At 41.5% G+C, this 13825-nt stretch overlaps 1 protein-coding gene across 1 annotated transcript in view; it reads right to left on the bottom strand.

The window, feature by feature from the left end:
• Positions 1-1108: 1108 nt before the first annotated feature.
• Positions 1109-13825, bottom strand: part of LOC125481378 (phosphatidylinositol 4-phosphate 3-kinase C2 domain-containing subunit beta-like) — a gene marked incomplete at both ends in the record, with an annotated part of 23043 nt that continues 10326 nt past the window's right edge. The window contains one exon of the mRNA XM_048592849.1: positions 1109-1220. Coding sequence (XP_048448806.1) covers positions 1109-1220 — 112 coding nt within the window. The remainder of the gene's footprint in view (positions 1221-13825) is intronic.

Raw genomic sequence — 13825 nt, 5'->3', positions numbered from 1 at the left:
AGTCTGATAACGCAAATAAATTATGCACTCCTAGTGTTAATCCTCTCCAGCTGAAGCACTTACTACACAGTATGACACTGGACCCAAAACGTTAACTTTGCTTTCTCTCCACAGATGCTGCCTGACCTGAATTTTTGCAGTAATTTCTGGTTTTGTTTCTAATTTCCTGCATCCACAGTTCTTTGGTTACTTTATATGAATTCACAGCTACCCACTTTCTGACAGCCAATTTCTAAATTCCATGGAGAGTTAATGTTCAATTAACAAACACTTTTCCAATTGAGACAGATTGAACTGTCCACCTTTAACAAAGATAAACTTGAAAGCTTTCCCTTGGTGTTGAAAAACCACACAAATATTTAACTTGAGGTCATTATTGAGACATGGGTGGTACATTTAAACCTCATTCGCGTCAATCTAGCCAATAACTTGGCTAAAGAGCATTGAATTCACCAACACATACTTTAAACTTTGATCTTAAGAAAACTTCTGGAAGGAATAAGTATTTGGAACTTCAGATGACACAGTGTGGAGCTGCAGGAACACAGCAGGCCAGGGAGCATCAGAGGAGCAGGAAAGCTGACGTTTCGGGTCAGGACACTTCTTCAGAAATGGGGGAGGGGAAGGGGGCTCTGAAATACATAGAGAGGGGTGGGTGGTGATAGCAGGTAGATAGTGGAGCAGATAGGTGCGAGAGAAGACGGACAGGTCAAAATCTCCCCACCCCCGACCTCATCCCAAGACCAGCCCCCCCCTCAACCCGCCTCATTGACCTATCCGTCTTCTCTCCCACCTCATTGACCAATCCCCACCACTATCTATTTACACTCACCTTTACTAGCTTCATCCCCGCCTCCTTGACCTGTCCGTCTTCTTTCCCACCTATCCACTCCACTGTCTACCTGCTATCACCACCCCTCCTCTCTATTTATTTCAGAGCCCCCTTCCCCTCCCCCATTTCTGAAGAAGGGTCCCGATCCGAAACGTCAGCTTTCCTGCTCCTCTGATGCCGCCTGGCCTGCTGTGTTCCTACAGCTCCACACTGTGTTATCTCTGACTCCAGCATCAACAGTTCTTACTATGTCTTTGGAACTTTAGAATTGCTTACCGTGCGCATCAAGTCCTTGCGAACTGCCTTCAGCTCCATCAGGTAGAGTTTAATATCCACGTCAAACTTACGGCAAAACTGAACATATTTGTGACTCCCGATTGTGTGTTTACTGAAAAAGAATGGATTCAGTCACAATTGTAAATTAATTGATTTCCTTTCACTACAGAAATTTCTGAAGCTAGTTCAGTAAAGAGCCACAGAATTGTTATTAGTAATTATTTCAACCATTCACAGTTGTTGACTGGTAAAAGAAACCAGTCAAAAGAAAAAACAATTTTGGTAAATTGCATGTTTTCCATTCAGCCTTGCCAATTGATAAATGTCTCATTAGCAACAAGTTTGAGAAAGCACACATTTCTCGGTTGTACTAAACTGTTTTAAAAAAAAAGAACATTTGGCTAACCATGCCAGCGCTAACACTATAAAGATATACCCATTGGTCCCACTCTTCTGTTCCATCCCAGAGGCCCTGTGTTGCTTCCTTTCTCAATATGTAACCAATTTGTTTTTGAAACCTAATATTGAATATGCTTTCAGGCAATGCAGCAAAACCAACTTATACTGATATCAGAAGATCTGTATACATTTGACGCAATAAAATATTCCAAGGTGTTTCACAGGATATTTGTGGAATAAAATATCTTACTCAGTCACATCAGTAGACATTAGGTTACATGATCAAAAACTTGGTTGCAGAGGTAGGTTTTAAGGAGCATCTTAAAGAAGCCAAGAGAGCTAGTGAGGTGTAAAAGCTGAGGAGGGGTGGGGAAATTCCAGAGCTTAGGGTCCAGGCAGCTGAAGGCACAGCTGTCAATTGTGGAGAGATTAAAATTGGGGATGCTCAATAGGCCAGATTTGTAGAAGGACCAATATTTTAGGATTGTGAGGATGGAAGAGACTACAGAGATAGGAAAGAGCAAGGTCACGTAGAGATCATAAAAACTTCATGGAGTAAATGAAGACAGACCATTCTTACACAATTAGTACCCCCAAACAACATTGTGGGTCTACCTACAGCAAATAGACTGGTACGGCTCAACACCAGCTTCTCAAGGGCAACCAGAGATGGGCACTAAATGCTGACATAGCCAATGCTCTCCAAACCTCACGAATGAATTTTCAAAAACTTGGCATTATGCCTTCTTTATATCAGAAGGTTTTTAACAGTGGTTATATAAAAGTGGTTATAACACTTTTCTCATGTAAAGTATCCAACGTCTAGTGCCTTAACTGGCTTGGAAATTATTTTGCTGAGGGCCAGCTGCATTTTGGGTAGCCCAATGTTGCAAAGGGGGCCTAAAACATGTATTAGCAAAAAGTATGACACCTATACCAAGCTCAAACTCAGACTGTATCGTTACTGAGATTGCAGATGGCACACATCTGGCATTATCTTACACTTAGATAATTCTATTTGAAATTTCTTAATTAGAGGGTTTAAAATGCTCATTGAATGCTTGGATATATACACGGTTGAGATAATAGATTTTTTGGGGGGCTCTAAAGGAATGAAGGGATATGGGGATTGGGTTGGAAATTGTGAAGTTTAGGTCAAAAGTCACATGATTTCATTCAATGGCAAAGTAGGTTTGGTGGACCTTATGATCTACTCCAGCTCCTAGTTCTTATGTTGTCATATTCTTTACTATGTAAAACTGACACGGTACCATCAGATTTCTTGGCCACTGCTTTTCCCAATCCTGGTTATTTTTGTTATAACACAAAAAAAAAATTCCTTAAACAAGGGAGCAATTTGTAAATTACAGTTATCCTATAAAACCCCCCCTTTCACTCACTTCTGAGTCCACTCTCACCATCCTATCTGCTGAAAGACAACATCAACAACAATAATTCTTTGAAATTTGCATCACTGGTAGACATGGTGATTAAGAAGGCATTAAGCATGCTTGCCTTCTTTGCTCAGACCTTTGAGTATAGGAGTTGGAACATCATGTTGAGGTTGTATAGAGCATTGGCGAAGCCTCTTCTGGACTACTGTGTGCAATATTGGTAGTCCAGTTATAGGAATTATATTATTAAACAGGAAAGGGTTCGAAAAAGATTTACCAGGATGTTGCCGTGAATAGAGGACTTGAGATAAAAAAAATAATAGACTGGAAAGGCTGAGACTTTTTTCACTGGAGCGTCGGAGGTTAAGGAGTGACCTAATAGAGATGAAGAGCATAGATAAGGTGAATAGCAAAGGTCTTTTCCCTAAGGTGGAGGAGTTCAAAACTAGGGGGCATTTTTTAAGGTGAGAGGAGAAAGATTTAAAAAGGACATGAGGAGCAAATTTTTTTTTTTTTTTTTACACACAGAGTGGTTTGTGTGTGGAATGAACTGCCAGAGAAAAAGTGATAGATGCAGGTACAGTTACATGTTTAAAAGACATTTGGATAAGTTCACAAATAGGAAAGATTTGTAGGGATATGGGCTAAGCGCAGGCAGGTGGATCCAGTTTAGTTTGGGAACATGGTCAGAGTGGACCGATTGGGCCGAATGGCCTGTTTCCATGCTGTATGACTCTATAACAACAACAACCACCTCTTTTAATAACCATGCTTAATGACAATAGTTGGTGGGCAGCTACTTTCAAAAGGTGTGAGCCAGCCCGGAACATGAGTGAAGCTACATACTACATAGCCATATCTAAATTCTAATTGACTAAGCATCATCCTATCAACTGGTTATTTCTTCAAAAAAAACTTAAACAAAAGGAACTGAACGTGCCCGCAGCACAACCAAATTCCCTCATACAATTAAATGTAATGGAAAGTTCTGCTGCTATGAGTCATACGCATATTAAAACAGTACAGGAAGATAGAGGAACTGGGCAAGTTTGGTAAGGCAGGTGTGCTCTTCTAATTATCAAACCATTTAATGGCTTCGGCCAGTGTACCAGCTGAGCCTGGGCAAGGCAAACCTGGGAAATTCTCGAACACAGGATCAATGGCTGAGCCAACATGGTAGTTATCAATCTCAGAACAATAGCTTACTGCCCGGATACTGTGTGGACTGAGATATTGCGTCACAATACCTACTTCACAGGAAATTGAAAGCAAAGTATATCGGCACCACCCATAGCTCAATAGACTTTTTTTTAAAAAGGACGCACTTTTCATGTAACAGTGTATTTTTAAAAAAAAAAGTGATGTTGGAAATCCAGAATTTTAATTAGAATTAACTCGAAGTGAAGGGACAAAATAACATATCCCTGGGAATTTTGAAATACGCAAACCACAGATATCCTAATAAGCAACTCTTTCACTCATTGCTCCTCAATTAACTTATGCAACTTCCTGAACATTAGACAAATTGAATGGCATATTAAAAAGCTTACATCTGAATTCACTTTTAAATTGAAGTCTGTTTAGTCAAGAAACGCGATAGTCTCTGGTTCTAACGCATCGTCTATAAAAAGGACAATATGTCAAGAATCAAGTGTTATTTAACAACAGCACGATCAATATTGTGAGAGTTCTGCTTCTGACATAAAACAATCTCTCATAATTACAACAACTTGCATTTACATAGTGCCTACGATGCAGAAATGGCAAGCGAGTGGATTGAAGAGTCAGAAGTGGAAAGGTGTTTCAGACTTCGAGCCTACAATTCTTGGTACTGCATTTAAAGTACATTAGTTAGATAATATATTATTGCACCAGTTATAGATGCATTTTGAATCTGAATAGATTATTGTGTCAATTCCAGGCAGAATAATAAAGGCATGATCCAATATACTTTATAGAACATGGCACTGGATTTCAAAATAATATCTGGAAATTGAGGGAGATTACAGAAGCTTTATAAAAACCAACAGAACTGCAGATGCGGTAAATCAGAAACAAAAACAGAAAGTTCCTGGAAAAATTCAGCAGATCTGATAGCATCTGTGAGGAGAAATCAGGAGTTAATGTTTCAGGTCCGGTGACCCTTCCTCAGAACTTTACAGAAACTTTGCTAAAGCACTAATCTTGAATTTTAGTGCAGTTTAGTATTTGCTCACTATTTGGGAAGTGTTCAGAAGAGGAGAGCAAAAGCATCAACTAGTAATTTTCCCAAAGGTCTTTTGCAGGTTGGCAAATGTCGCAAGCTGTTTAGAAATAGGGAAAGGATAATAATGCTGAGTCTTACTCTGATTGCCAGTCACTTTCAAGAGATCATAAGAAGGAATGATATCAGTTACCTTTCGAAATACGAAATAGTCAAGAACAGAGGACATTGAGAAGGGATATGGTTGAATTATATAAAATGATGAGGGCATAGATAGGGTAGACAGAAAGAGACTTTTCCCCTTGGTGGAGTGATCAATGACCAGGGAACATGGATTTAAGGTCAGGGGCAGAAAGTTTATAGGAGATATGAGGAAAATTTTTCTTCCTCCAGAGAATGGTGGGAATCTGGAACTTACTGTTTGAAAGGGTGGGAGAAGCAGAAATCCTCATCACATTTAAGTTATTATTTAGTTGTGCACTTGTGATGCCAAGGCACACAAAATTATGGGCCAAGTGTTGCAAAATGGGATTAGAATGGTTAGGTAGCTGTTTTTGAACAGTGTGGATGCAATGGGCCAAAGGGCCATTTTTTATAATGTAGAACTCTACGACTGTAGAACAATCAATATGATGTCTCAAGGGTACATCATGCTCAATTAATTGAATTTTGCAAGGAAATTGCAGGCTGCATTAACATATTATGGTGGATGATGTAACTATGGAGTGTTAGATAGTGTTTTGATAAGATGCCACATGAAATGCTTGCTACAAAAATGAAAACATAGCATACTATAGGAAACATAGCTTTATTAAAGATGCTACGGGATGCAACCAGTGAGAAATGCAATTTTTGTTAAACTGGCAGCTCCAGTGAAATGTACAGAAATCTCCTTTCTTTTAAATCATTCATGGGATGTGGGTGTCACTGGCTGGGCCTGCATTTATTGCTCATCCCCAGTTTCCCTCAAGAACATGATGGTGAGCTGCCACCTTGAACAGTGGTATGTTGAAGCACAGGTTTCTGAAAGTGCACATTCCAGGCAGAAAGTGATACAAAAATCATTAAATAGGATTCTTTCTTCTATACACAGAATACAAAACCACTGTGGACATCTTGAACATGCAGCATTCACAGGATAGTCCTAGAGCTCACCCAGAGTGTTAGGGCCATGAAACGGAAACCATGATGACTCTCTACCAAAGTAAAAGTACACGAGAAAGGGCTTAAAAAGTTCGGAGTATTTGCTGCTTGAACAGAGAATATGTGAGATCTGAAAGGGGTTTCTCAAATGACAAATGGTTTTGACAGGAGAGCTTCCATTACTTAGTAAATCAGTAACAATTATCTCAGGACTATTTAATTTTTTTTCATACAGAGGTTTATTGAAACATGGACTTCTTCACCACAATTAATTATTGAGGCATAATTAGCACAAAAGATTTTGAAAAGGAAGAATGATACCATGGAAAGGCAGAAAAATGCAATGAGAGTACTTAACTCTGGTTGGCTAATTAACACCAACACCAGGGGATGCTCTCTCCCTTCACGGTGTAAATCATATAACTCAATGCTGTTGGATCAGAATACAACACATTATTTGGAGAAACAGAGACACATTTGAGTTAGAGTCTTGTGCTTTGTGCCAATCAAAGCGAGGAAAGCAAGATTGGCGTGGTGAAGTAAGAGATGGCAGCATTCCAACATCGAGATTGAATCAGGCTTAAGACCACATCCACTGTACTTCTGGTATCTCTTACTCTGAGATGCAATGGGTTTTATCCATAGGCTACAGATGATTAAATCCCTCAAAAGGTGCAAATGAATCCAGTTATCAATCTATTTTGTGATTCCTGGAGTGGTCAGACCGCATTATTTTCATTACAAAGTTTGCTCAGGGCACAATTAGGGTGTTCTGGAAATGTCAACAATGCAGAAAAATACTTCCTTTTGTAATGCTGAGCATTTGCAACAAACCAGCCACCAACTGAAAAGGGAACCAATTGCACTGACACCATGAGAAATCCGATCACAATACTTTGCTCCTCCTTTCATTTTACAAGCGGAAATTGAAGCTTGAGGACCCAATACACTAAGTAGTGCAGTGCTGGTCTGTGGCAATGAGAGATCTTCTACAGGACTGCTTAGAGTCGGTGGACTGGTCCATATTCAAAAACTGAGCTGCCAACCTATGTCACTAACATCACAGATTTCACTGGTAAGTATGTAGAAGACTGTATGCTGAAGACGTTAATCTGAATGTTTCCCATCTGGAAACCATGGATGAACCAGGAGATCCACTCCATAATGAAGTCCAGGTCTGAGGCATACAAGTCAGGCGAGCCAGACTTATAGAGGTATGATCTTCACAAGGTCATCACAGATGCCAAAAGGCAACACTAAACTCAGCTTGAGAGCCAGACTAACTGCATGGACACCTGTCATTTGTAGCAAGGCCTACACTACACAAAGGGCTACAATGCGTCCTTACCAGATGAGCTCAAGGCATTCTATGCTTGCTTTGAACAGAAAGTCAGTGAAATGACATTCACTTGTCCCAACAGCCTCAGATGCATCTGTACCCATGGTCACCACTGCAAATGTTAGATCGGCCTTCTTGAAAGTGAACGCACGGAAAGTGAATAGCCAGAATGGAGTCTCCGGCTGTGCACTCAGATCCTGTGCAGACCAAATGGCGGGAGTATTCGCTGACATCTTTAACTTCTCCTTACTTCAATGTGAAGTCCCTACCTGCTTCAAGAAGACCACCATCATCCCAGTGCCAAAGACAAATGATGCAACGTGCCTCCATGACTGCTGCCCAGTAGCCCCCACCCCCAGAATTATGGAGTGCTTCAAGAGGTTAGTCATGGCTCACATTAACACTAGTCTATCAGATTGCCTTGATCCTTTGCAATTTGCCAACTGGTGCAACAGGTCCACGGCAGATACCATCTCCGTGGCCTAACACTCATCCCTGGAACATCTGTAGCAGAACAGAGTGCAGAATACAGTCGCAGAGATCATCAGGCTCCTACTTATTGAACAAAAACAGACGTTGCTGGAAAAGTTCAGCAGGTCTGGCAGCATCTGTTGACTATAGTTCCTCCTTCAACACCAGAACAAGCACATCTCCAAACTCCAAGATCTAGGTCTTGGCTCTCCCCTCTGTAACTGGATCCTCAACATCCTAACGCACAGATCGCAGTCAGTAAGAATAGGCGACAACACCTCCTCCACGATAATCCTCAACACAGGTGCCTCACAAGGCTGTGTACTCAGCCCCCTGCTGTACTCTTTATACACTCACCACCATGTGGCCAAATTTTGCCCCAAATCCATTTCCAAGTTTGCTGATGACTCCACCATTGTAGGTTGGATCTCAACAACAATATGACAGAGTACAGGAAAGAGATTGAGTCCTTAACAGCATGGTGTAAAGACAACAATCTCTCCATCAATGTGAGCAAAACAAAGGAGCTGGTCATTGACTTCAGGAAGCGGAGTGAAGGACACGCCCCTGTCTGCATCAATAATGCTGAGGAGGCGATGGTCGAAAATATCAAGTTCCTGGGTGTGATGATCACCAACAATCTGTTCTGGTCCACCCACGTGGACATGATGGTCAAGAAAGCACAACAACACTTCTACTTTGTCAGGAGGCTAAGGAAATTCAGCATGTCCACAAAGACTCTTATCAATTTTTATAAATGCATCATCCTACCTGTGGGTATCACAGCGTGGTATGGCAACTGTTCTTTCTAAGACCACAAGAAACTATAGAGTTGTGAACACAGCCCAGTCCATTATGCAATCCAGCCTTCCACCCATTGACTTCATCTATACATCCCGCTGCCTCAGGAAAGCAACCAACATAATTAAAGACCCCTCCCACCTTGGATATACTCTTTTCCACCCTCTTCCGCCTGGCAGAAGATATAAAAGTTTGAATACACGTACGAACAAATTCAAGAACAGCTTCTTCCCTGCCATTATTGGACTTTTGAACAGGCGTCTCAACATGTTAATGTTGATCTCTCTCTCTGTACCTTTTCTGCGACTGTATTCTGCACTCTGTTCTGCTACTTGATGCACTTTGTATGGTACAATCTGCTTTAGGCCAGGCAAAACAACACTTTTCACTGTATCTCAGTACATGTGACAACAATAAATCAAATCAAACCAAATACAATCTGTCATTACTCTCATTTGAACTAATCCTGTAGGCCTGTGTGTTAATTAAAAGATTATAGATTTCAATGATTTCAGGCATGGATTAGCTGGTATTCTTTGTCAAATCATTACACTTTCTGAAATCAACCACAATCACTGTTGATTAAATCACTGCAACTTCCTAGCCAAGTGTAATGCTACTCAAAAAGTGCTTCCCATAATCATTCCACGCACCCTGCAACCCTTTCCATTCTCTTTTCTCCCATCGGTAATGTAACAGGAGACAGCCACTGCAAAATCAATGTTAGATCCAGCTTGATAACACACACACATATGCAACTAAAGGATAATGAACAGCTAACCCTTACATCCAAGACAAACATTCATTCATGGATTACGCAAAAACAAAAGTCTATGGTAAGCATAGCAGCAAACATTTTTCTAAATTGCTCTCCTTTTCTTTTGTTTGATTCTTTCCCTACGACTTGTTTCTGAGGAAGGGTCACCGGACCTGAAACATTAACTCTGTTTTTTCCTTAACAGATGCTGCCAGACCTGCTGAGCTTTTCCAGCAACTTTGTTTTTGTTTCCTGAGTTACAGCATCCGCAGTTCTTTCAGTTTTTTACTTGTTTCTCGTCCCTTCCCTCAATCCAGTTTCTCCCTCCTTCAACATCTTCATTCCTGAATTATGATGGAAAACAGGTCCACTGGGTGGAGGCAGAAAGAAAGAGAGAGAGAAAAGAGACGGAGAGCACTAGTGGAAAATAAAAGAGGACAGAGTCAACAGAGTTGGGAGGAGAGAGGAGAGACAGAAAAGATGAGTGGGGAAGAGAGAGAGAGAAAAGAGAAGGGATAAGAGCGAGAGAATAGACAAGGGTTGAGAAGGAAATAAAAGAGAAAGGACAAGTGAGGAAAAGAGAAGGAAAGAGAAAGATAGGGAAGAAAAAGAGAAAAGAGAAGGGAGAAGAGAAAGAGGGCAAAGAAAATAGAAGGGAGAGAAGAGATAAAGAGAGGGAGAAAACAGTGAAAGAAGAGAGATGAGTACTGCTGAAGAAGGGGCACACGTCAGACATCTGCACACATTCGCAGAGCCAATGCTGCTCTGTTGGCTTGTTTGTTTTATTCTCCAAGGGTTCATCAACTGTTTCTGCCTCAGGGGTTTTCCAGAAGTGGCTTCTGTTTATGAATAATTTTAATTTGCGGTTGTAGCTTGAAGCAGTAAAAGGTGTCAGATCGGATCGTGGGGGCGACTTGTGGCTTTTTATTTCCCCATCCGTCAGATAACCTTCCGCAAAATGACAAATTTCTGGTTCTTAAGCTGAAGACGTGACACACAAAAAACTGTAGCAGGTATAGGTAACCTTCCAGGCAGGTATCTCAGTACTTCAGTGTGACCCTCTCAGCAAATGTTTGTTTGGAACTGTGCCTCTTTGTCAGAGAAAGGGAAAAATGTAGAATCGCAGTCAGAAATTGGAAATTTGAAGTTTGAAATTATCTACTTGTGCCGCTGCTACAGTCAGAAGACTGGCTTAATTAGTCACAGAATAGCCTCCTGAATACCCGCTATTCAATACATCATTTACCACCTACAACTGCTTCCAGCATATGGCTATAGAATCAATAATATCAATAATGGTCAATTGTGTGCAGAGTGGAAATTGAAAGAAGTAGCTTTCTATCCAATCTAACGTGAAAGGCAGAATTCCAGGACAAGGAAGGAAAGGAGCATAAGAAATCTACTGAAGGCAGTCAATAGTCTGAATTTGTACAAAGTGGTGTCTTTGTAAGTAGCAAGATGCTTGCTAATGGACGTAGAAAATGGTTTGTGCTATTTGTGAGACACAGGCAGCTGCCCACGAAATCAGTGACACTGCTTCCCATCTCTTATGCAACCTCTCTTCCTATGAAAGTACAGCATTAATTTTCACAAGTTGACAACTGTCAACTCTGCCTGACCACCACCTCTCTCCATGCCCCTTGTTGATTAATTATTTGACATTCAACACTGGACAAGAAGTTTCCTTCAGATAAATATTGGGAAGACTGAAGCCACCACAAACTGATTCCTAGCTACCAATTCCATCTTTAAGGAAGGATGAAAATACATTGGTAGCAATTCAGAGAAGATTTACTCGTCTAATACCTGGAAATGGGCGCCTTGTCTTATGAGGAAAAGTCAGACAGGCTAGGTTGAAATGTAGAAAAGCAAGAGACAGCTTGAGTGAAACACAAGCTCTAAACACAAGTTCTTAAGAGTCTTGAAAAATGGCATATGGAAAGGATATTTCTCCTTGTGGGAGAATTCAGAACTAAGTGTGACTTTCAAAATAGGAAGCTGCCCATTTAAGACTGAGATGAGGATTTTCTTTGTTCCCCCTCACAGAATGTACAAAGTCTTTTGAACTCTCTTTCTCAAAAGGCAGTGGAAGCAGAGTATTTGAATAAATTTAAGGTAGAGACAGATAGGTTCTTGACAAGCAAGCGCTTGAAAGGTTACCAGGGTAGACCAGATGTGGTGCAATTGGTCAGCCATGGTATAACTGAATGGCAGAGCAGGCTCAAAGGTCTGAGTAGCCTACGCTTTCTCCTAATTTGCATGTTTGTATCCCTGGCAAACGTCTGAGATAAAATCAGACTGTCTGCAACCTTGGTACAGGAGTTCAATCACTAAGACAGCCTACTTCCACCTCTAACATTTTATCCAGCTTTAGCCCTGCACCATACATCTGCTGCTGAAATCCTCATTGATGCCCTTACTACCTATTTCAATACTTGCCTATTTCAATTTATTCCTGGTTGCCACTTCCCACAACATTCTATCCTCTGTAAACGTTAGGTCACCCAAAACGCTGCTACCTGTGTAGTTACTCATACCAAGTCTCATACATCTGTCAGCTCTGTGCTCGCTGATCTATATTGGATACGTCAATCAGCATCTCAAACTTAACATTCTCATCCAGATTTTCAATGGTCTTCTCCATCCTTAACCTCCTCGTGCCTTCCCTACACATGCACTCAGACTCTGCACGCCTTCTCTTACCCGGAGATATTTGCACTCATTTAATTCTGGCCCTTTGTGCCTCTCCGATTCCAACTGCTGCACTATTGTTGCCTGTGTCTTCAGCAGCCTGAGCTCCAAGCACTGAAACCCATCTACAAGCCCACCCACCACTTCAATACTGATGTGAGTGACAGGGAAACTGTTCATGAAGTTGGCCACAAGCTGATCTAAAAAAATATTTATTAAAGGGGGGTCTGAAGGGTTGAGATCTGCCACCTTTCCCTGCAGGACTGCTGATAAAACACAGGATGTTGCTAACCCAGTCCCTGTATGATTTACAGTCCAATTCACACTTATCTTTCAGTTGCACATATCCTGTCATGAGGAGGTGGTTTATTCTCACTGCTGGAACCAATCGCACACATCGGTCAAAGTGCCAGTATTTTGGGTCACGTGTATCAGCTGTAACATCCACCTCTCCTGGCCTCTAGCACAGCAGCACAAGGCCCTAGCTACACATTTCACAAAGTAGCCCCTCCAACGGGCGTCCAGAATAGCACCAATTCAATCAAACAGGATGGGGATAACAATGTACGGTGAGAGAATGCCAGAAAAAAATTCAAGCACTTCGCAGAAGCATCAGCCTAGATTACATCTACATTGACAAGTATTTTTTGTGCAAAAGGGTACATGTGCGGAATGCGCATAAAGCACCAAGATATGAGCTCAATTAATAATTTTAAGACTGATGAAGGGAATCTTATAGAGGTCTGAGCGATTTGGGCTTTAGCAAAGTGTGTGTCAGAATCAGGTGACAACTGCGTTGAGACCCATCTCAAGACTGGGAGCAAATCACGCCATCTTTTCACAAACATTCAAATGCCAACTGACAGGGATTAGTATTTGTTTAAAGGCTTGTTAATGGCACCACATGCCATGGTAATATACTGCCTCCCATTTAACCAAACTTGCCAAACAAACTAGACATCAGGAAAGCTCAAAGAAAGCAGAGTTAGCATCTGGCCGATACAGCTCGCTGCTTGCTCCAAGCAACCTCCATGCTGAACACCAGGCACCAACACCTCAGAGCACACTTCATGCGTGCCAGCCACATCCATGATCATTGGCATCTGACATGTGGCGCCTCTAAGAACGCATTTATTGAATGCTTCTCACTTCAATAATGCACCTCAGATTGTATCAGCAATACTGCTGCAAGGACACACACCCAGCTCACAGACTGAACCAAACCTCACCTTTGGGCCCTCTGCTTACTGTCATTGTACTCATTCACTTTGACCATACCTGGAGACTCACAGCATCCCTGCCTTGCACTGCCTTTTTTCAATTCTCCCCGCCAGCCAGATATACCAGTTTATGATACTGTGTCATTTTGCGCATACACAAAGCCTGGAATAAAAACCAAAAGAACTGCGGATGCTGTAAATCAGGAACAAAAACAAAGTTGCTGGAAAAGCTCAGCAGGTCTGGCAGCATCTGTGGAGGAGAAAACAGAGTTAACGTTTCGGGTCCGGTGACCCTTCCT

This window comes from Rhincodon typus, unplaced genomic scaffold, assembly GCF_021869965.1.
Source record: "Rhincodon typus isolate 14 unplaced genomic scaffold, sRhiTyp1.1 hic_rhity00001920, whole genome shotgun sequence".
NCBI lineage: Eukaryota > Metazoa > Chordata > Chondrichthyes > Orectolobiformes > Rhincodontidae > Rhincodon > Rhincodon typus.
Note: the sequence above shows the minus strand (reverse complement) of the source record. Positions and strands in the feature narration are given on the sequence as shown.